This window comes from Bos javanicus, chromosome 4 (assembly GCF_032452875.1).
Source record: "Bos javanicus breed banteng chromosome 4, ARS-OSU_banteng_1.0, whole genome shotgun sequence".
In the NCBI taxonomy this organism is placed as follows: domain Eukaryota; kingdom Metazoa; phylum Chordata; class Mammalia; order Artiodactyla; family Bovidae; genus Bos; species Bos javanicus.
The window spans coordinates 93,107,501-93,129,320 of record NC_083871.1 but is presented as its reverse complement, the minus strand read 5'-3'; the positions used below and the strand labels follow the sequence as shown (position 1 = coordinate 93,129,320).

The 21,820-nt window shown below is 52.0% G+C and overlaps 2 protein-coding genes across 3 annotated transcripts in view; both read left to right on the top strand.

The window, feature by feature from the left end:
* Positions 1-5,512: 5,512 nt before the first annotated feature.
* On the top strand, positions 5,513-15,883 carry PRRT4 (proline rich transmembrane protein 4). Of its 2 annotated transcripts, XM_061414622.1 has the most exons (5): positions 5,513-5,844; positions 7,055-7,758; positions 7,845-7,949; positions 8,837-8,956; positions 13,292-15,883. In XM_061414622.1, exons 2-5 carry the CDS (start codon positions 7,107-7,109, stop codon positions 15,115-15,117), a joined length of 2,703 nt encoding a protein of 900 aa, XP_061270606.1. In that variant the 5' UTR covers positions 5,513-5,844; positions 7,055-7,106; the 3' UTR covers positions 15,118-15,883. The 2 variants fall into 2 exon arrangements, with proteins under 2 accessions (XP_061270606.1, XP_061270607.1); XM_061414623.1 differs by lacking the exon at positions 5,513-5,844 and having other exon boundaries at positions 5,855-7,758; positions 14,553-15,813.
* Positions 15,884-20,693: 4,810 nt separating this feature from the next.
* RBM28 (RNA binding motif protein 28) overlaps positions 20,694-21,820 on the top strand; it is a 32,443-nt gene continuing 31,316 nt past the window's right edge. Inside the window, exon 1 of the mRNA XM_061414621.1 lies at positions 20,694-20,948. Within this exon, the coding sequence (XP_061270605.1) occupies positions 20,831-20,948 (118 nt within the window). The 5' untranslated portion in view covers positions 20,694-20,830. The remainder of the gene's footprint in view (positions 20,949-21,820) is intronic.

The window sequence follows — 21,820 nt, the reverse complement described above, 5'->3', positions numbered from 1 at the left end:
ATGATCTTATAAAATGGTGAGAAGTTCTACCCAGAAACGAGATTTGTTTCTCCATTGGTCAAGGCCTTTTTCAATTTTTTCAGTTTTATTGAGGTACAAATTGACACACAAAATTGTAAGATAGGTGAGCATGTCATGTGATGATCTGGCACGTGCACACATCGTGGAAGGATTCTTTACAGTCTCTTATCGCTCTCATATGGTTCTGTTTTCTTCACCTAGGTTTCTTTCATTTCCTGTTAAGTTTCTTTCTTTCCTTAATGCATTTTACCTATATCAAATGGGATATTTCTCCAAAATCTTGTATAGAAAAGCTATTGATGGGGATATTTAGCTTTAACCTAATCACAGTTTTTTCTTATGGTTTTCCAAGTGTTTCACAGTGTAATGCTATTTTGGCATTTCATTTACTCTTTCCCAATATTTCATACTCATGTTTTTTCTTCCTCCTTCTATTCCTCTTCACCTTCCTCCTCCTTTTTCTTCTCACATTTTTACATCTCAATTTGGCTACAAATTGCAAAACAAAATCATGTTGGAGAAAGCATTGATAGAAGAATCTCTACTTCTAATTTTAATGAGAATTTCTCTTGTGTTTGACAGTTAAGTATGGGGTTAGCTGTTCTTTTGAAATATAATTTTTATCAATAAAGATGATATCCTCCCATTATTCTTTTTTGAGTATCTTTTGAACATCTAGTAAAATGAGAAAATATATTTTTTGTAGTGGGCCTGTTGATATATTATTTAGTGCATTTAAATTTTTATTGAAAAAGGTATTGGTATCATGCATTCAAAAGAGTTTATAAAATTATATGTAAAAAAAGAAAAAAGTACATATGATATATAGAAATATACTAAAATGGACACTCATATATCTACCACATAAGGTAAGAAATAGAACATGATCAGCATCTCATCTTTTATTTTGTTTTTTAGCCAGGGATCAAAGTGAGGCATGTGGGATCTTAGTTCCCTGACCAGGAATCAAACCCATGCCCCCTGCAATGGAAGTGTAGAATCTTAACCACTGGACTACCAAGGAAGTCCCTCCTTTCCTTTGGGAGGAAGGGAGTGTGTTAGAAGCCCCCTGAGTTCCCTTCATCCAGTCTTAACCAGTCCCTGGTTATGTCCTCCCCTCCCCTAGGAAATGAGTCTTTTGATGTTTAGGCTAATCCCTTCCTTGCTTTTGTTTATGGTTTCACCGCATCTGTGTATTTTCCTGAACAGGGCTGAGAAGGAAACATAATCCTAACTGTGAAACAAAAGGCCAATCTTGCACTCTTCCAGGATGAGAGATGCTGAACAGAGCTTCTGGGTTTTGGTGTGACTTTGGCTTCCCTGAGAGTTTACAAGATCCTTTGCTGGGAATAACTGTGGAGCACATCTCGAGGGAGTCCTGAAAAACACAGAGCTCACTGCGGTGAGAGCTGCAGTTGTGAACTAGACCTCGGACATCTGGATGGAATATGGTCAGGGCAGTAGGCTGTGCTGCGCTCTCTGCTTCTTCTTCTTTTTAAAAACTTTTTATTTTATATTGGAGTATATCTGATTCATCTATCTGTCATGATAGATTCAGGTGCACAGCAGAGTGACTCAGCCATGCATACATGTGTATCCATTCTCCCCTCAGCTCCCCTCCCATCCAGGCTGCCACACAGCAGTGTGTGCTCTCTGCTTCTGAGCTCACTCCCATCTTCTCTCGGGAGCAGGTCACACTGGGACCCTTCCTCAGCAGGTGTGGAAGGGTGAACAGCAGCCTCATTGTACTCAGACAAGACAAGGCAAGTACCGCAAATACCAACCGGAGCAGGCTCACCCAGACATTCTGAGCTGAGAGTCTGAAGACGGTGCCAGGATCTGGTGTCAAGGATCTTGGTGATAACTGTCAACGTGTCCATCTCTTGAGTCCCATGTCCCTTTACACGAGGCACACAGCTGATGCCCTGGAATCCCCCTTCACCATCTTCCCAGGAGATCCCTTTGCCTCTCTCCCATGACGGATTTCCTATGCTTTCCAGAAAACCTGCAGGAAAGATAAACTTTTTGAAATCTTGTGTTTCTGAAAAATCTATATATTCTATCTTTTTACTTGATTGATAACTTGAATGAATCCAAATACAAAGCCTTTCTTATATGTAACCCTTTGTATGTTACTTTTTTTTTTTTTCCTTTTTGAAAGTTTCTTGGCTCTTCTCTTTAATTTGCCTGGGTATGGGTTTATTTTCATCCAACCAACCCTTATAATCCAGTAACTCATATCCTTCTGTTCTGGAAAATTTCCTCCAATTAGTTCATTGATGATTTCCTCCCTTTCATTTTTCTCTTTTTAGAATTTATATTATTTCTATTATCCTGAAAGTGTCCTTTAAAGTTCTTATCAATAAGAACGTACTGTATAGCACAGGGAACTCTACTCAACACTCCGTAATGGCATATTTGGGAAAAGAATCTTAAAAAGAATAGACATATGTATATGTATAACTGATTCACTTTGCTGTACACCTGAAACTATAATAACACATTGTAAATCAACTATATTCCAATTTTTAAAACGCTCTCATCTTTCCTCTCCTACATTCCTACATTTTCTCTCTCTCTGTACGTTTGTTTTACTTTCCAGGGAGATTCAATCAGCTTTACCTGCCTGTCTTTCTGTTGATGTTTTTGTTTCTGCTGTCATGATTTTATTTCTCAAAACATAATTGTTGCTTTTGCTATTCTCTGGATGTTTCTTTGTATAGCACCTTGTTCTTGTTTCATGGATGCAGATCTTATCCCTCTAAGGATACTGTGGTCTTTTTGACCCTCTCTTCTCTCTGGGTAATCTGTTTCCTTGAAGTTACTTTTTCTGACTGTTTTGTTACTCTCTTCTGCATTTGAAAATTCCCTAGATGTCTGGCAATCTTTGGCTATGATTAAGATTGTGGGGATGGGAGGAAGGCTAGTCAGAAACTCTGAGCTCAGAGAGAGGCTGGGTTTGCCACTGCAGCGTGGGCCAGCTGGGCTGTTTCTTATATCAGTAACTTTAGGTCTTTCCTCTTGGTCTGGTGAAATACCCCAGAGTAGCGTCATCCAGTTTCCTGTCTAGGTCCTACTCCCAGCACTTGGGGAGCCTGATGGTGGCAGAAAGCTCAGCATCTCTGCATTTCACCATTCCATGTGGCAAGGTCAACTGATCCTTTGGATTTCAGTATTTTTCAGTGTGGTATCTCCATTGACAACTGTGCTCCAACCCAAACATCGTCTATCTTATCTTCAGAAGAAAACTCCCCAGACTCTGGCTGGGATATGAGAGGGGCTGTTGCCCAGGAGTTTGGAGCTGGGGGAGAGATGGAGGGATCTAACTGCCCATTCTGGTCCTTATCTTAGCAACCTCTTCCACCTTTCACTTCTAGGAATCCATAGGTACCACGGAGAGGTTCTCTATGCCTCTGAGAATCTTGCAATGCAGATCCAGTTAGTTCTCAGCTCCCGTCAGCCATGACAGCTGACATGACTCCTTGGCGCCGATAAGTCAGTGCTGGTCTGCCATTCTGCTTCAAAAATGTGGCTGTTGTCTTTTTCCATGTTCTCTCTATCTTTGTAAGTTTATCTCTTGATTTAAAAAACTTCTTTATTGAAGTTTTAGTGGGGTTTTGGGAAGGAGTGAAAGTAGATATACACATTCAATTACCATCTTAACCCAGAACCCTAACATCCCTTTTCAGTATGTTTTTAAAAATATAATTCCTGGGAATCACCTTCCTTGGTCATGGAGGGCTGTTATTTTAATGTACTGGGGTATGTTTATTTCTGTCTTTCCATTTAGAAGTCTTTCCGTGAACATGATTAGCAGGAAATGAGCCTTTCTATGAGGAAGATTAAAGGAAAATGTCTCTAGTGGGATAACTTTTATTAAGTATATGAGAGAAGCCCAGAGGCTGGATCTCAGTATGCAGTCTCCAGGCAGCCCCTAAAGGACAAGGTTGTGGGGCGGGGGGAGGTGGGCGGGCAGAGTTTCCCTACTAGAGGAAGGACCCTATAGCAATCCCTGAGGGTGCATCCAGGGAATGCCCTTGGCAATGTTTTGCTTAGAGACTCAGAATAAATCCCAGATTTCATCAGTGATGTGCCCTGGAAGGGTGGGGGGTGTTCAGTCAGTGGCCTGATTTTATCTTACATCAATTGGGGGGATTCTGTGATAAGAAAGTGAGCCCTGGATGCCTTTCTGAAATGCTACCCATTGCCCATTTGGGCCCCAGAATCATTCATTCGTTATTCACTTTGCTAATACATGGTGAGCATGCCCCTGGGCCAAGAGCTATGCTGGCCATACCTGAGACAGACCTGCCCTAGGTAACTCTTTGAGCACCCACTCCCCAACCTTACAGAGCAGCAAGTTAGGGGGATCAGGGTAACATCCAAGGCTGTAATCTGGTGACACATTTTCTCCCTATGTGGCTTGTGATGAGGACTAAGTGAGGAGATGCCTAAGCACCCAGCATGGTAGGATGTCTGGGTTTTTCCAGGATAGCTTTATATGGGGCAGAGAACCCACTGTGTTTTATGTTTTCCTGATACTTTCAAATAGGAACATTTTGGGGATTTAGAGATTCAAGTCTGCATAAACCAGCCAGAACTACTTAAATCAGTCACTGCAACAGAACCACAGGGTCCCTGAAGTGTCCACAGTAACTGCCCTGCTCTTGAATAATCTTCCACACTGGCCTGGGTGCACTTATATTCCTGGGCTAACATTCTTTGACTTCACTGTTCTCCTCTTGCCCATTATTAGAAACAAGCTGTAAACCACTTCTCACAAAGCTCTTTAAGGTTTTTTTTTTTTTTTTTTGAGAACTCAGTCTTAGCAAAAAGAAATGTTACACACAGATTGAGCCTTGGCTGTTCATCTATGAAATGTTGGAGGCACTTCCAACTATTGAAAGCCACCAGGTGATGAAGCAGACAGCAGAGAGACTGAGTTCAGGTTGCCAAACGGTGCCATCTTGGACAAATTCCTGAGTTATTTTTTCCCCCCAAGCCTTAATTTACCTATCTGTGAAATGGGTACACCCACAGAGTTGTCAGGGACTAATGAAACAAGGGGTGTGGACGTGCTTATTACACTTTCCACTCATCGCTTAATAAACATAGTGGTTCTTCTTGCCTGGGCAGGTTGCCGTGTGTGTGCACGCGCGCGTGTGTGCACACGAGAGTGCACGCGGTGCTCTAGCCCGCGGTGTTTCCCGGGGAGGTCATGCGAGTGGATGTGTATGATGGGCCGCCCTGGGAGCGTGCGGCTGCCGGCACCAGGCTGAGAGCGCAGCACCGGCGCCCGCCCCGGCCGGCGGGCAGCGCTGAGTGAGTGAGCGCGCGTGGGGACGCAGGCACAGAGGCGGCGGCGGCTCGGAGCTGCGGTGCGCGCCCGCCTGCCGGCCGGGTGGGGGGCGGACCGCGGGCCGCGGGCCGGGGGAGGAGGAGGGGAGAGGGCGGGCGCGCGGGGCGGGAGCGCAGGAGGCGGGGAGGGCGGGCAGAGCGCGGCTGCCGCGGAGCCCGGCGCGGGCGGCTCTGCCGGGGAGCGAGGCTCGCAGCCAGGAGGCGGCGCGGCGGGTGGGAGCGCGGAGCCCGAGCCGGGCCGGGCCGCCCGCCTGGGGCCAGCGCTGCGGGCCGGGGCCGGGCCGCGCCAGACTGGGGGCCGCGCGTCGGCGAAGCCGCCGTGACCGGGACGAGCCGAGGGGGCGTCGGGCGCTGGGAGCACCGGCCAGACTCGGTGGAGAGTCGCCCAACCCGGCGCCTGGGTCGCCGCGACCGCCCCTTTTCGGGGGACTTGGCCGAGGAGAACCGCCTGCGGGAGAGGAGCAGGTCTGCTGTCTGGGCAGGGGGAGAGGGAGGTGTGTGTGTGTGCGCGCGTGTATGTGTGTGTGCGCGTGTGCCTGTCTGTAGCGGTGGGTGTGTAGGAATGTGCATGTGGAGGGGGATGATGGGGTGTGATGTGTATCTGTATTCTGACTGTGCGAATGTGTATGTAGGGGTGTGTGTGCCTCTGTGTCTGTGTATACTGTGTGTCTGTGAGGTAGGGGTGTGTGTGTGTGTGTGAGACAGAGCAGGCTGGAAGCTCACAGAGCTTGGATCTGAACCCATGTAGGAGGGAGGGGGCTTGGCAGGACTGAATGTGTGTGTGTTTGTGTGTGTGTGCACTTAGGCGCAGGGATGTGTGAAGGGTGAGTAGGTGAGTGTGGGTCAGGGTGCTAGGTGTGGCCGTGTGTGTGATGTAACAGTGGTGGGTACACATGTGTGCCCCCTGGCTTCCCCTCCCCTTCCCCTTCCAGCTTTGTGTGCCTGGGGTGGGTCAGGCGTGTACTGCAGCCAGCCCTTGGTCCAGCTTGCCTGCCAGGCCATCCCTCCCCCCAGTACTTCTAGGGTTAAGGGATGGAGAGCAAGCCAAACCCCAGGCAAGAGGGAAAAGGCTGAAGGGGCAGAGCTTCTGCCAGCCCAGGGCACGCTGCTTCCCTGGCCAGAGCCGCTTTCTCCAACCTCTGCCATCACTCACTCTGTGCTTTATCCCTCCAGGGCTCCCTGGGTCTGAGTGAGAGTGAGGCTGGAGCAGGGGTGGGAATAGGGGTACACTCATCTGTGAGGGGAGCTTGTTCACAGTTCTGTTACCAGAAGGGTGCTCGGCACGTAGTAGGCCTGAACAGATACTCCAGGGCAAAAGGAGGAAAGAGGGAAGAAAGGAAGGGAGGGGATCAGAGGCTGGGAGTCAAGTCCATGCACTCAGTTATCAGTCAAGGGTGAGAGCAGCTGGATGCAGTCAGACCCCAGGCCTCAGACTGAGCAGGTGGGGGTGGGGGGGGTGGGCACTTAGCGAAGAGGAGCCTTGGCTGGAAGGGAAGGGGACTGCAGGGGAGAGACTGGTGCTGGGGCCTGAATGTTCAGCAAGAAGCTGGCCACTCTCCTTGGGCAGAAGCCTTTGTGTCTTGCCCCCACCACCTGCTTCTCCTGGATCCGCAGCGTCTCTTGGAGGCATCAGATTCCAACCCGGTAGGGCTCATAGCACCTCTCCTCTCTCCAGGACCTTCGTGCGCAAAGGTGCAGAAGACCCAAGCTCGCGGCCCTACCAGGCCATGGCAGGGTACGGCTATCTGGGGCTGGGGCTGTTCTGCTGGGTCCTGCTTGCTGTTCCTGTGGGCCCCCAGCCTGCCTCCTCTGTCCCAGGGGCCCCTCTCACCACTTTGAACCCCCCGCCCCAGAGTGAGGCCTCTATGCTGTCTCTCAACCTGGGACTTAACTTCAAATTCCACCTTCGGGGACCGGCTGCTGTCTGGGGGAACCCTATCACGGAGACCCAGGCACTTTCTCCCAGGCCGAGCCGGGAGCCCAAGGAAGAGGCGGCCAGTGGGCTGAGGACTGACCCGCTTTGGGAACTGCTGGTGGGCTCTCTTGGAAACTCCCCCGCAGAGTGGGGCTCTGCAGAAGGCAGCTCTACTTCGTGGGCCTCCTCCCCAGCTCTGGAGTCCGCATCCCTCCTCTCGGGGCCCGCTGACGGGCCCACTGCACCCTATCGGCCCGGGATGGGCACTGTGACCTGGAACACTGCTCTGACAGCCACAGCGCCTCCATCCAGTGCACCCAGGCTCCGCCAGAGCGAGCTGGAGCTGAAATTCGATGTGGCACTGAGAGCAGGCGCAGCCCCCACACTCGGGCATCGAACGCTGCCCCTGCTGCCCAGCCTGCGGGCCAGCCTGGCAGAGATTGCTGGGCGCCTGGGACCCTTTGGTGAGTACCCACCCCCTCCCAAGGAGAGCTGCTGCTGGGCCATCTGGCAGGTAGGAGGAGGCTTCAGCATGGGGCTCCTTTTGCAGGGTTCTTTGGCACTACAGTGTCCCCGCTCCGGAACTTATCAGGCCCGAGCCCCCCAGGCCCAATTACATCCCCAGGCTCTGCCTCTGGAGTTTCAGATTCTCCAGGTGAGTGTCTATTTCACTGCAACAAACGTTTATAGAATGCCTCTAAATGACAGTGCTTCCTTTTTTCTCTGACTTAAGGGGAGCTTGCATTCCTTCTCCCAGGCCCTGGGATACAGCCACTGCTCCCATGGGGAAATGCTCTCTTTGTCATACAAAGTCTGATTTGGCCCTTGTAGTTTAGCTTCTGGTATACACGTGGCTGGGCTTCCCTGGTAGCTCAGCTGGTAAAGAATCTACCTACAATGCAGGAGATGCTGGTTTGATTCCTGGGTTGGGAAGATCCCCCTGGAGAAGGGATTGGCTACCCACTCCAGTATTCTCGGGTTTCCCTGATGGCTCAGACGGTAAAGAATCCACCTGCAATACCGGAGACCTGGGTTCGATCCCTGGGTTGGGGAAATCCCCTGGAGGAGGGCATGGCAACCCATTCCAGTATTCTTGCCTGGAGAGTCTCTGTGAACAGAGGAGCCTGGTGGGCTACAGTCCATGGGGTTGCAAAAAGTCAGACACAACTGAGCAGTGAAGCACAGCACAGCACATACATGTGGCTGGGCTTTCTAGGTGGCACTGGTGGTAAAGAACCCTGCTGCCAATGCAGGAGATGTAAGAGACGGGGTAACCCTGGGTGGGGAAGACCCCCTGGGGAAAGAAATGACAACCAACTTCGATATTCTTGCCTGGAGGAGCCTGGCGGGCTACAGTCCCTAGGGTTGCAAAGAGTCAGACACGACTGAAGCCACTTAGCATGCACACACGCATACATGTGGCTCCAATTCCTGGGACAGTGACTCCTTTTGGTCAAGCTCTGAGAAAGAACTTGATTTTCTCCAAAGTTCCAGAGGCCAATGCCCGGCTGGCACTCTGGCCCTAATGTGCTCCCTTTGCAGGATTCTTTGGCACCACTCTGTCCCCACCCCCATCCCCCCAGGAAAGAAAGCTCCCAAGTCCAAGGCCACTGGACCCAGCTGCTTCTCTAAGCTCTGCGTTAATTGCAACAGCATCACTAGGTAAGTGTCCGATTCATTTGAACTTGATGATTATTTATTGAGCACATAATATGTGCCAGCCATGCACTGACATTCTGGGATCCTTTTATTTGATGGTCATCATGATCATGATCTCCATTCTCTTCATCATCACCATGGAGATGTATATTAATGGTCTGAGAGCAAGTGTTGCTGAGGATGGTCCCACAGAGTTAAATAGCAGTCCTCTGGGAGTTTTGTAATCATAGGCAGAGCAGGATGTAGACAAATGTATCAGGGCAAACAGACTCAGGAACTCCTTCCTGATTTCCACAGCCTCAGTACTAACCCCACCCTCCACTTCAATCTGCCTGGCCTGCCTCCCACCCTCCCACTCTGAGCTTGGGGCTCTCTCCTTTGCTGTCTGATCTGACATGACATGCTGTCACATATGGGCAGAGCAGGGCCCCTCATTGGGAAGACATTGAAGAGAGGACCCTGAGCAGACAGACAGCATCCTTGTCAAGGGAGCCTTTCAGAACATGCGTGGCGGCAAGCTGGTGGTGCAGAGCAAAGACCAGGGGCTGTGGGATCTTGAGACCTGGCTTTGGATCCCAATATACTTCCTAACTGGCCAGTGGCCCCACCCTCCTTCCCCTTCCTCAGTGATGGCTGGATAGGCTATTTAAGTTCTTTGAGCCTTAATTTTCTCATATATCTAGGGTTTAGTAATAGTGCCTATTTTGCTATTGTAAAGCTTCCATGTAATGTAAATTTTGGGCATGAGGCTGGTCATGAAGTATTAGCTCATTAAATAGTATCTGTTAATGTGGTTTCCCCCCATCATGTTCCAAATACACTTCCAGGTATACCTCTCAGACATCGCAACTGTGGCCCCAAAATGTGATGGGACAACACATACTGTAAAAGGCAGAGGACAAGCTGCTTGGGGAGGGGTTCTGGGAGGTGAAGCCAAGGGAGCCATGCAAAGGGCTAACTGTGACTGGGAATGCTCTGAGCCACCCCACACCAGGAACTGGTGCAGCAAAGGAAACCACTGGTCCCCAAGCTTCTTCCAGCTGTAGACTTAACACAGCACCTGACTGTTGCTCACTCCCTAGTGGTCCCAGCACTCCCGGGCATGTGGGTGGGAAGCCTGCCGTCTCTTTCCCATCCATCCCAGTGAGCAGCAGTGGCAGGATCTGCTGTGGAGCTGGGGGCAGGCTCTGTGGCCTCAAGGGAAGGAGGCTGGCTGGCGGTCTGTCAGCCTTGGTGACAGCACTGGCCAAGCAGGTTTAATGAGTCTGGACAGTATCAGAGGCAGCCCGGCCGGCTGGTGGCCCCACCCTCCTTCCCCCTCCTCAATGATGGCTGCAGGAAGCCAGTCTCTTCCTGGCTGTTCCTCCTGGATAAACCCCGGAGGGCTCCAGGCCTCCTGGAGAAAAGGCCAAAGGGTTTTTTGTTCACGCCAGTACCTTCTGAGGGGAGTAGTGCCAAGTAGTTAGGAGATAAAGGAATCTCTCTGTATCTTCTCTAGGAACTTTCTAACCTAGGTACAGTTAACCTTTGGCCCTAGGGCTTCTCTTCTCTAGTTCCTCTTTGGACCTGAAAGAGGAATGTGAAAAAGGTGGCTTAAAACTCAACATTCAAAAAACTAAGATCATGGCATCCAGTCCTGTCACTTCATGGCAAATAGATGGGGAAAAAGTGGAAGCAGTGACAGACTTTATTTTCTTAGGCTCCAAAATCACTGTGGATGGTGACTGTAGCCATGAAATGAAAAGATGCTTGCTTCTTGGAAGAAAAGCTATGACAAACCTAGACAGCGTATTAAAAAGCAGAGACATTACTTTGCCAACAAAGGTCCGTATAAAGCTATGGTTTTTCCAGTAGTCATGTAAGGGCATCTGAGGAGACCAAAACATGAGGGGTGAGGGAGAGTGTGTGTGTATTTGATCCCACTGCTGTCAGACTGGCTCTGCCCCACCCCACCCCACCCCACCAGCAAACCGTCAGATCCAGCTGAATGATTCTCCATTTTAATTCACTGCTGTGTCTTCAGTAGGTGTTTGGGAATGGTCAGTCTATCCAAATGGTGTTCTTCAAACAGGGTTCACAGAGTGAGACAGTGTGTTGATGTTCACTGATTTGGCTAATTGTTGACTTTATAAGGGACAACAGCCTTTTGTTAGTTAAATCAAGAATGAGTTTGAGGCCCCAGAAATGGTCACACTCACACGGACACACACCGATGACTGATGGGTGATGAACATTAGCCCATAATGATGAGACCAACAGCAGTTGTATATTGAATGCTGATTATGCACCAGGCTCTCTACAGAGCTTTGCACACATTGGCCATTTATCCTCATCACAGCCCTGCTCTTATTTCAGACTCGAGGAATGTGATGGGACAGGAACCAGGGAACATGCTGCCACTGAGCAGGCAGCCTGCTGTAAATATGTAATGTTTTGGCAGCTCCCTCTCTGCCCTCTCCAGTTGCCCAGTTCTACCTTTCCCTCCCTTCTCTCCGGGACTGCTTTCAGGCCCCCTCACTCCTTACCCTTGTTCTCAGGATTGCTCAGTTTTGCATGTCCTAAGCTTAAGCTCGGAGAAGGCAATGGCACCCCACTCCAGTACTCTTGCCTGGAAAATCCCATGGACGGAGGAGCCTGGTAGGCTGCAGTCCATGGGGTCTCGAAGAGTCGGACATGATTGAGCGACTTCACTTTCACTTTTCACTTTCATGCATTGGAGAAGGAAATGGCAACCCACTCCAGTGTTCTTGCCTGGAGAATACCAGGGATGGCGGAGCCTGGTGGGCTGCCGTCTATGGGGTTGCACAGAGTCAGACGCGACTGAAGCGATTTAGCAGCAGCAGCTCAAGCTGGCACTGCCTGGGGTGGGGTGGGGTTGGGGGGTGTTCCTGGAGCCTTCCTGTTCTGTCCCACCGAGGCAGGGCTGAGTATGGCCAGGCAGTTGGGGCAGGGGTCTGCTTGTCAAGAGATCCTCCTTGCCTCATTCTACACCTGTCTCCTGTGCACCTCCCCATCCCCAGCTGGCTCCCCCATCCTTCACCACAATCTTTCTGCCTCCATCCCTGCCCGCAGCTGTGCTTCTGCCCAGCTGGCTAGGTGGGGGAGGGAGGTTTAGCCTGAAGCGTCTTCCCTTGCTGCCTGGCCAGGAGGAAAATCCTTGGGTCTAGCTCTTTCTCATTCCTCTCTTGTTCCAGGAGAGTAGCATGGGGGATCTTAGTCCTCACACTCTCTTACCCGACTTTCCTTTCCCCAAGGGATGTGTGGGGCTGGGAGCCCAAGTTAGCCAGAGCGCCCCAGAGCATCTGAGGGGCTCATTTGCTAAGATGGCATTTTATCCCACTATGACCCCCACAACTGTTCCTTCCTGGGAGTTCAAAGGTAGTCTTGAGACCTAGGGGAGTGATCTCAATGTCATCTTCTGTAAAAGGGGTGAAAACCAAAGGAGTATTAAGGGCCTCAGACTAATAGCTTGTAGTTGAGTCAGGATGGGGACCATGGCCATTGGTAGGCTGAGGGTTGGAGGTATAGCAGGCAGGAAGGCCAGTAAATATGAAAGATTGCTGGCGACAGGAGGGTTGTATCACTTCCTCTGCTGTGTGTGTGCGTGCGTGCACATGCACGCTTGGTGGCCTTCCCTGAAGAGACTGGGAGAAGGGGGAAGCTATTGAAAAAAGGCTGGAGAAGCTCCTTCTAGCACCAAGGTGTGAGATGGGAGTCAGGGGTGCAGAACAAGAGACAAGCAAAGTAGTATTATGAGGTTGCTGTGCCATCAAGAAGAGGGGCTCAAACTGGTGCTCAGATCTGGATTTTAGATGCAGCTCTGCTAATGTGTAACCTTGGACAAGTCACTTTGCCTCTCAGCACAGCCTCAGTATCTTCACTTGGCATGTATTCAATGAGTATCTTCTGAACGCCAACTCTGTGCCAGGACGTTTTAGGGAGGAGTATTCAGATGTGAGCAAAGCAAACAAAAATCCTTGTTCTCATGACTCCTCCTTCCTGGCAGGAGGGTTCAGTTAGAGGGGGCTTCTATAGCTCCCTCCACTTGTAAAACTCTGTGACCTCTTAAGAAAAACCCTTTTCAGTGGAATCACAGTGTACTGAACAAAGCTGGGAGCCAGGCCTGGATGGGATGACCGGAGGGGATGAGAGCTGAAACTCTGGAGGAGTTTGATATGGGAGGGGCCGGTGAGTGGTGGCCAGGTCCGTGAGTCTCCTATTTATGACAAGTCCTTCCTGGATGTCAGAAGGACTCCCATTGGCATACAGGCTACTGGCTGTATGGTGGGTAAGGGGAGGGTTGCACGAATGCCTCAGACAAACATTCTTTGCCCACAGAGTCCACCACCCCCACCTCTGGCCTGGACGACCCCTCTCCTGCCAGCCTTGGGAACCTTTCGGTGCAGCCAGAGTGTGGGCCAGGGTCCTGCAGTATCAGAGAGCTGCCTGAATCCGAGGGGCAGCCGCCTGCGGCCCCCCTGCCCCTCTTCTTCCTGACGCTGGAGGCCGACTGGGCAGAGGCCAAGGCTCGCTGGGGTCTGGCCTGGGAGGCCCACGTGTACGGGGTAGGCGCGCTCTTCGGCCTGGTGGCCTTGCTGGCGCTGCTGGCGCTAGCCCTCCTGCCCTGGCGCTGCCCGCCCGGCGCTCCCTGCCTGGCGCTGCTGGACATGCTCCTGCTCTCGGCTGGGACAACGCGGGCCTTCCCGCTCTTCTACGACGCCTACGGGCACCGCGACCGGCTGCCGGCGCTGGCCTGGCTGCTGCTGCAGGACCTCCCGCTGCCCTGCCTGGCCGCCGGCCTGGGCCTGGCCTGCCTGCTGCTGGCCCGGCCGCGCCCGCCGCGCTGCCCCGCCGGCCTGGCCGCGCTGCTGCTCCTGGGGTTGGGGCTGGCGGCCGCCGCCGCCCTCGGGAGCGCCGCCCACCGCCCGCTGCGGGCTCTGCGGCTCGCCTCCCGCGGGCTGCACGCCTTCCTCGCCGCCCTTCTTTCCGGGCTCCTGCTGGCGCTCTCCTGCTTGGGGGGCCGGCGGCGGCGGGCCGGAGCGCCCCTGGGAGCGGCCGGCTTCAAGGGCGCCACGCCTCTCCCGCAGGCGCGCAGCCCCTTCGGCCCGCGTGAGTCCTGGCGGCGCGCGGCGCGCACGGCCCCGGTGGCGGGCACCTTTGGGCTGCTGAGCGGAGCTCTGCAGGGCTACGAGGTGCTGCACGCCCTGGGCTACGGCGGCCAACCTGGCCTGGAGGGGCCCTGGCCTTGGTGGGCCTTCCAGCTTGGCCTGCGCCTCGGCGAGGTGGGCGTCGCGCTCCCGTTGGCGCTGCTGGGCCTCTACCCGGCGCTCTGCAGTCCCCGCGTGCCGCCGCGCTGCTGGGCCAAGCTCTTCCGCCTGTCCCCCGGCCACGCCGCCCCGCTGCTGCCCGGAGGCTGGGTCACCGGGGCCCCGGACAAGAAGCCGCTGGGGAGCGCCATCGCGCGTGGCGACGCGGAACTGCTGCAGCTGTGCGCCCTGGCCGGACCGGGCCCCGACCTCCTCCTCCAGGGAGGAGGCTGCCGGAGCTTCGACGGCGCGGCCGCCCACCCGGCGCCTTCCCCGGCCTCGTCTCCCTGCAGCGATGACACAGTGGACTTCCGCCCGCCCTCCCCCATCAACCTGCGGCGCAGCATCGAGGAGGCCCTCTGCAGCGAAGCACTGCTGGCGCCCGGCCTCTTCCAGGTCCCAGCCTTCGGGGAAGCTCTGCCTAGCCTCGGCGTCTACCGCACCGCCTCGCTGGGGGCTCAGACCGGGGTCGGGCCCATTGGGAGGTCTGGGGAGGCCCCTGGCTCCCCGGCGCCCCGCGAGCTCCCCTCTCCCGGGACCTGGCCCGCGGGCAGCAGCGCCTCCTCCGGCTCGCTGTGCGGACTCTCGCGGGACAGCTCGTCCGTGCTCCTGTGCTCCAGCCCGGACAGGGCCCCGCGCTGTCCTCTGGTCTGCGTCCTCAGCCCCCCGCGGCCCTCAGGAAGCAGCCCCAGCCTCCCGGCCTCAGGATCCTACCAGGCCCTGTCCCCACCCTCCCGCGACTCCCCAGAACCTGCTCCTGAGCTGCAGGCCGAAGAGGCCTTGCTGCAGGAGCAATTCCTGGACGCCTGCAGACAGATTGACGAGCTGAGCATGGGCAGCGACACCATAGACCTGTGAAGAGGTGGCCCCCCAGCCACCCCCGATCGCACGCCCCCTTCTGGCGCCTGTTCTGCCCCCCCCATCTCCCCACCCGAGACCTGCACACTGTAACCCTTCCCCAATCCTGCCTGGCTCAGATACCTCTCCCGGCTTCCTTTCCCATCCAGAGATCCCTGGATGGGTGGGTCAGCAGCCAGGCTCTGTTGATGGGGAACTAGTGCCACCTTCTCTGGAGCCCTGGGGCGTTGATGCCCTCAGCTGCAATTCTAGGCTGGCAGGGGTCCCACTGTCCTTGGCATTCACCAGCAATAAAGCTCCAAGGTGCTCCATTCCAGACCACCACTTCCCACTCTGGTGCTGAGTGAGAGGGGCTGTCCTTAGAAGACCTCAGGACCCACCACTGTCCCCAGACCCACCTCTGCTACGCCCAGGAATCCCATCCCTGCTGAGTGAGACTCCCATGTCCTCCACATGATCCTTCCCCGTAGAAGGGTCCATGGCCCATCTAGGAGACTCTGCAGCAGTTGGGTGGGAGGTGAGTGCTTTCAGAGTTAATTTATCAATAAAATATTTTCAGAGGAGAAAGGTCTGACCTTCTTGGAAAAGCCTAGATGAGGCAACAGCAGCAGTGGTTCTGTGAGAACAGAAAGAGAAGCAGTGTTTGGGTGGGGTGGGTCCATCTCAGACCCTAGTGACTCCTGACCCAAATGAGTCTTGTCCTCCACGTGACCTTTCCCCATAGATGGCTCCATGGCCCATCGGGATAAGCGAAGGTCCTGGGAGTGGCCCCTTGAAGATCCTTCTGACTCCCCAGGAAGTGGCTTTTCAGAGATGGAACACAACCCTGAGAGGTGAGGCAGAAACTCTGCAGTAGTTGGTGGAAATGTCTCTATTCCTAGGGACCTGGCTTCACATCCTGGGGGACAACTGTTTAGGGACTAGTTAGTAGCAAAGTCCTTCATGGAAACGTTGATACGCATCTCAAAAGCATGATCACTTTGAGCTGGGATTCCCAGCAATCTCCCTGCCACATATCTAGAGGAATTCACAGAGGCCTTTTGGATTCACAGAAGAAATTGCTTGCTCCATCTACCAACAGGACGTCTTCAAGTCTGCACTCACAACCCTCTTCCCTGGAGAACATTCATCTCCCACAGGTGCAGAGCCTCCCTGGGGAAAGCCTGTCTTCCCCAAGCCCCAGCACCGTCCTACCCACCAAAGCAGAGCTCACAGTGCAGAGACCCATGAATACATCCAGCCACCAGGCACTCTGTAATCCCTCCCTTGTCCAGGGCATTTGGCTCTGAGCGCTGTAGTATGCATTTGTCATTTGGCTCAAATGCAGTAAGTTCAGAGTGGCACTAAAACAGAGTTGTAGATTTTAGAACAAAATTCTGGCAGTGTTTTGGCAGATGTCCTGCACATCACAGGGAGGCCCACAGGGGCACACATACTAGGCTTGAAGTGGAAAAACAGGAATAGGAATGGTTTTTTCTTCCAACTCTGCCCATCAGCTCATGAGGATTTGAGAAGGGAAGCAAGGGAGCGAGGAGGGAGGCAGGCTGGGAGGGGGCGGGGCGCTCAGCAGACCAGGTCTAATGCTCTAGTGGAAGAATTACAGCACTGTTCAGCTTGCCCCTGAAGCTCTGTCTTGGCTGAAGGGAGCATCCAGGGCTTGGAACCTCAGAAGGAGAAGGGCAGTAAGTGAGGGTCATAGTAGGGAAGAAAATGAGAGGAGGATAGGGCAGGTACTGCTGAGGGATGAGACCGAGTGGTTCTGACTGTGTCTTCTCCATCACCTGGCTCAGCTTGGCTCAGAAATTCCTGCTGCATCGTCACTCTGGGCTGAGGCCCAGAGAACTGCCATACTCCTAATTACAGGCATATCTCACTGGTGTCGTAGCGGCTGTAGCGGCCCCAGCCTCAGAGCTGCTTTGTGTCATGGAAGGAGTGCTTGCTGTTCTGAGAAATTGTTTCTTTTCTTCCCCACGTACACCTCCATCTGCCTCTGCTCACACTCAACTCCTCTCTGCTGTCTCTTCCTCATTGTAATGCTTGCCAGCTGCTCTCACTCACTCTTCCCACCATGGGTCCTTGAGTTCAGGTACACACCTCCCAGCAAAGCAGTCCAAGACCCACGTACCTCCAGTCACTCTGTCTCTCTGTCTCTCTTTCTCTCTCTCTCTCTCTCACACACACACACATACACACACACACACGTACATACACATAGGCTCCTTTTCTGTCTAGACATTCTGAATGGGGCTGGTGAGTTGGGAGTGGGGTGGGGGAATAGAGCTTGGTGTCCATCAACTCCATCACTTCTTTGATTTTCCTCAGTGAGAATCACCTAAGCCCTTTGACTTGATCAAGAGACTGAGGCTTTGGTAAGACAACCCTTCCCTTTTATCTCATGCCTCAGCCCTTCCTAACCCAAAGCAGTTTCCCAGAAGAGCCTGGGTAGACCAGGACGTAATATATACACCCTCGGTTCCAGTTCTTAGTGTTATAGGAGACTGAGAGACAAACTCATCTTCATTCATTCAATCTCTTTAAAACATTTTATTGAGTTCTTACAATGTGCTAGATGGTGAGAGTAAAAAGGTGACCTAGGTGGACAACGGGAGAAGGCAATGGCACCCCACTCCAGTACTCTTGCCTGGAAAATCCCATGGATGGAGGAGCCTGGTAGGCTGCAGTCCATGGGGTCTCAAAGAGTCGGACATGACTAAGTGACTTCACTTTCACTTTTCACTTTCATGCATTGGAGAAGGAAATGGCAACCCACTCCAGTGTTCTTGCCTGGAGAATCCCAGGGACGGGGGAGCCTGGTGGGCTACCGTCTATGGGGTCACACAGAGTCGGACAAGACTGAAGCGACTTAGCAGCAGCAGCAGCAGGTGGACAACAATCCTGAACTCGTGAAGCTGAAGCTCTTTGGGGGAAACCAGACATTAAAGAGCACATCATATAAGTAATTCCAATAACACAAATAATTAAATACAGTGGTAAAAAGTGCTAAGAATGAGAAGTATGCAGTATTATAAGAATGTTTAGCTTGCAAGCAGGAATGTAGCCAAAAGGATGGAGCTTGGGAGAGGCTGGCTGAATACAGCCCAGCCCTCTCCTACTTCCTTTCCAGGCTCCTGCAAGTGATGGATGAGAGAGAGTCTAGCAGTTTATTTCCCCTGGAAGCCACATTGCTGATGTGGTGCAGGGTACCACGACTCCTGCTATTTAATAAAGAACCCTGCATGTGTCCTGGATAGATAAATGAGCAAATATTCCTGATTGAAGAACCACATGGCCTTCCTGATATGAGTGGATAGGAGGGGATGGGGCTGAGGCTGAGGCTGGGAGACTGAGATGGGGAGCCAGGTCTGAAAGTTGGGAAGAGTACAAAGGGTCAGCTGCACTGTTTTCCTTCCCTAGGGGCATGGAGCTCCTCTGCACTGTGGGTGGCTGCTGCCCTCTGATGGGCACAGGACCGAAGTTTCTTTTTGTTCTGTAGGGAAGGTTTGGGTCCAAAGCAGCTCCAACTTAACACTGTAGGGGGTGTCCCAAAGGGATGCTGGAGCAGCCTTCTCAGGATTCTTTCCCCAGTGCACGCTGCAGCCAGGACTGGGAAGGTGTCCCCACAGCTAGGGCCCTGATGCTTGTCATTTAGACTTTGGGTATGAAAATTTGATTTCTAAGGTGGTGAGGGGGCAGGAGAGGAGGAGAAAATAAAGGAGAAATGTGGAATTCCAAACCAACTTTATTCAAAGGGTCCATTTTCCTTTGTCTATTTGTCTCTCTTTATCCTGGATGGAATTAACCCATTACCTTATAAATCTGTTTCATATTTCAATACTTCCTCCATTGAGTTATGTGTTTAAAAATAACTGTGGCTTTTTCTTTTAAGCATAAATGCTTGGCGTTAGGGTTTCATAAATCTAATGTTAAATGTTTTCCCTTTCCCCGCATCACTATCAACCAGTTATCCACCAATCCAAAATATGTGGAAAGTAGATGGGGTTTGAGGAGAAAGGGGAACCCTTTTCACTGTACCTTTTGTACTTTTTGAATGTTCTACCTGCTCTGTGTTCAGGTTATACCGTTTAAAAGTAATTACTAAAAAGTCGCATTGGGTACTTTTGTTCTATACAAATGTTATGCAGGGTGCTGCAGTCTTGCACACAGGTCAGTTCCTGAGCCCAATGGGGTGGCAAACACTGTCTGTGTTCCAGGATCCAGGAGCACCCAGATCTCCTGGCCAGTGAGATTACACAGCCTTGGGTCCATCTAATAAGCTGACCTGAGGAAAGCTGTCTCTGGGAAGACCTGGGTTCTAGGTCTGTGTAAGCTGGATGAATTGCTTGTTCTGGGTGTGTTCTCTTGTGATCTTGCATGGTGCAGGCTTTGCTTTACTTGTAAGTTTTTTTTGTACTGATGTTTGTCTATCTCCCCAAAACTATTCTCCATGAAGGCAGGAGCCCTGTCTTTTTTTAGCTCATCAATTTTATCTTTAGTGCCTGGCACATAGTAGGAGCTCAGTAAATATTTTTTGAAAGAATGATTATGATCTGTGCCTATTTGAACCTTAATAGCTTCGTCAGCGAAGTGTTAAAGGCACAGATTTAGTTATCTGTTAAAGTGTGACAGATGTCTCATATTCTCTGAGAACTGGAAATTTGTTCAAATGATATATGTGATTACTTGTTTTGACTTGCATTATGGCTGTGTTTTATGCACGTAATCTTGGGTCTCCTGGATCCTGGAACACAGGCACTTTAGAAAATATTTATTAAACATCCACTATGTGTCAGATCCTGGGTTAGACCCAGAGCAAAAACAGCTTCTCCTGCCTGCCCTGCTGAGTTTGGTATCGATCCCCAGCAAGTTAGATTGTAATAAGCCTAGAAACTGCTGCTGCTGCTGCTAAGTTGCTTCAGTCGTGTCTAACTCTGTGCAACCCCATAGACGGCAGCCCACCAGGCTCTGCTGTCCCTGGGATTCTGCAGGCAAGAATACTGGAGTGGGTTGCCATTTCCTTCTCCAATGCATGAAAGAGAAAAGTGAAAGTGAAGTCTCTCAGTCGTGTCCGACTCTTAGCGACCCCATGGACTGCAGCCTACTAGGCTCCTCTGTCCATGGGATTTTCCAGGCAAGAGTACTGGAGTGGGGTGCCATTGCCTTCTCCTGCTGCTGCTGCTAAGTCATTTCAGTCGTGTCTAACTCTGTGCAACCCCATAGACGGCAGCCCACCAGGCTCTGCTGTCCCTGGGATTCTGCAGGCAAGAATACTGGAGTGGGTTGCCATTTCCTTCTCCAATGCATGAAAGTGAAAAGTGAAAGTGAAGTCGCTCAGTCGTGTCCGACCTTCAGCGACCCCATGGACTGCAGCCTTCCAGGCTCCTCCATCCATGGGATTTTCCAGGCAAGAGTACTGGAGTGGGGTGCCATTGCCTTCTCCGAGCCCTTCTCCTAAGGAAAGCCAAATTTCCCTACAGAGGCGGGGGCGGTACTTGGGTTAGGGGGTGGAGCCCCGCTCAGGAAGCTCCGCCCTCAGGCGGCACTATTTTTCTTCCCTTCCGGAATGGTTTTTCCCTTTCCTCTACGTCTTCCTCCGGACTCTTTTGAGTGACGCGCACTTCCGGAGTCTCCCGGCAACTTTAGTAAGCGTGGTCCTCTTACTAAAGCCAGTTACTTGACTCGCGTGCGCGACCTTGCGCGCCAGTTTCTCGGCCTCATGGCCGGACTGACCCTGTTTGTGGGCCGCCTCCCGCCCTCGGCTCGCAGCGAACAACTGGAGGAGCTATTCAGTCAGGTGGGGCCGGTCAAGCAGTGCTTCGTGGTGACCGAAAAAGGTAGGGGGCGGGGCGATCGAGAACAGAGTTGGGGTTCCCGAGAGCCGGATGGAGGCAGAGGACATTCTTCCAGCCTTAAGTGAGCCCTTAAATGAAAGGCCTTGGAAGTTGAATTTCTTTTCCAAACGGACTCTACACTAGATAAATCCATAGGAGCCGTTTCTGAAAGTCAAGTCAGCCCCTTAAGTTTATGTAGGCTTCCTGTTTATCATGCGCGCTCACATACAAGATCTCATTTATTAGTGAAAAACTTAATAAATGTGATGGACAGGGAGGCCTGGCGTGCTCCAGTCCATGGGGTTGCAGAGTCAGACACGACTGGGCGACTGAACTGGACTTAATGAAACACCACTAAGACTTACTGAGAAGCAGCTGACTGCCAGGTGCGGTGCTTGAGTTTCATCTGTTACTTCCTTTAATTTCCCCATCAGTCTTGTTGGGTGGAGAGTAAACTCCATTTTACAGATGAGAAATCTAGGGCTTAGGGAAATTTAGTAACTTCAGCTTAAGTTCGTACTGCTAGTAAGAAGTGGATTCAGAATTTGATCACCAGACCCCGAGCTCTTAACCAATATGTTATTCATTCACCCATTTATGTATTTCGTAAATATTAATTGAATGTTTACTAGGATCCAGGCAACTGTTGTAGGTCCTCGGGATACATTAGTGCACAGGCCAAAAGCCTTGATCTGTGTTCAGGATGTGGAAGACAGCCAATGAGCAAAATATATAGTGATGATGGTGATATATATTGAGGAGAAAAATAAGTCAGGGAAGAAAGATAGGGTGGTGGTGGTGGTGGTGGTGGTGGGGAACCTGTAGAGGAGTGGAGAATAGACATGGGGAAACCTTACTGATGTGAGAAAGTGAAC

Coding starts and splice junctions, on each gene's coding strand:
- PRRT4 (XM_061414622.1), top strand. CDS start 7,107: ATGGCAGGGTACGGCTATCTGGGGCTGGGGCTGTTCTGCTGGGTCCTG. Junction 7,950..8,836: donor TGGAGTTTCAGATTCTCCAG/GTGAGTGTCTAT, acceptor CTCCCTTTGCAG/GATTCTTTGGCACCACTCTG. Junction 8,957..13,291: donor AATTGCAACAGCATCACTAG/GTAAGTGTCCGA, acceptor CTTTGCCCACAG/AGTCCACCACCCCCACCTCT.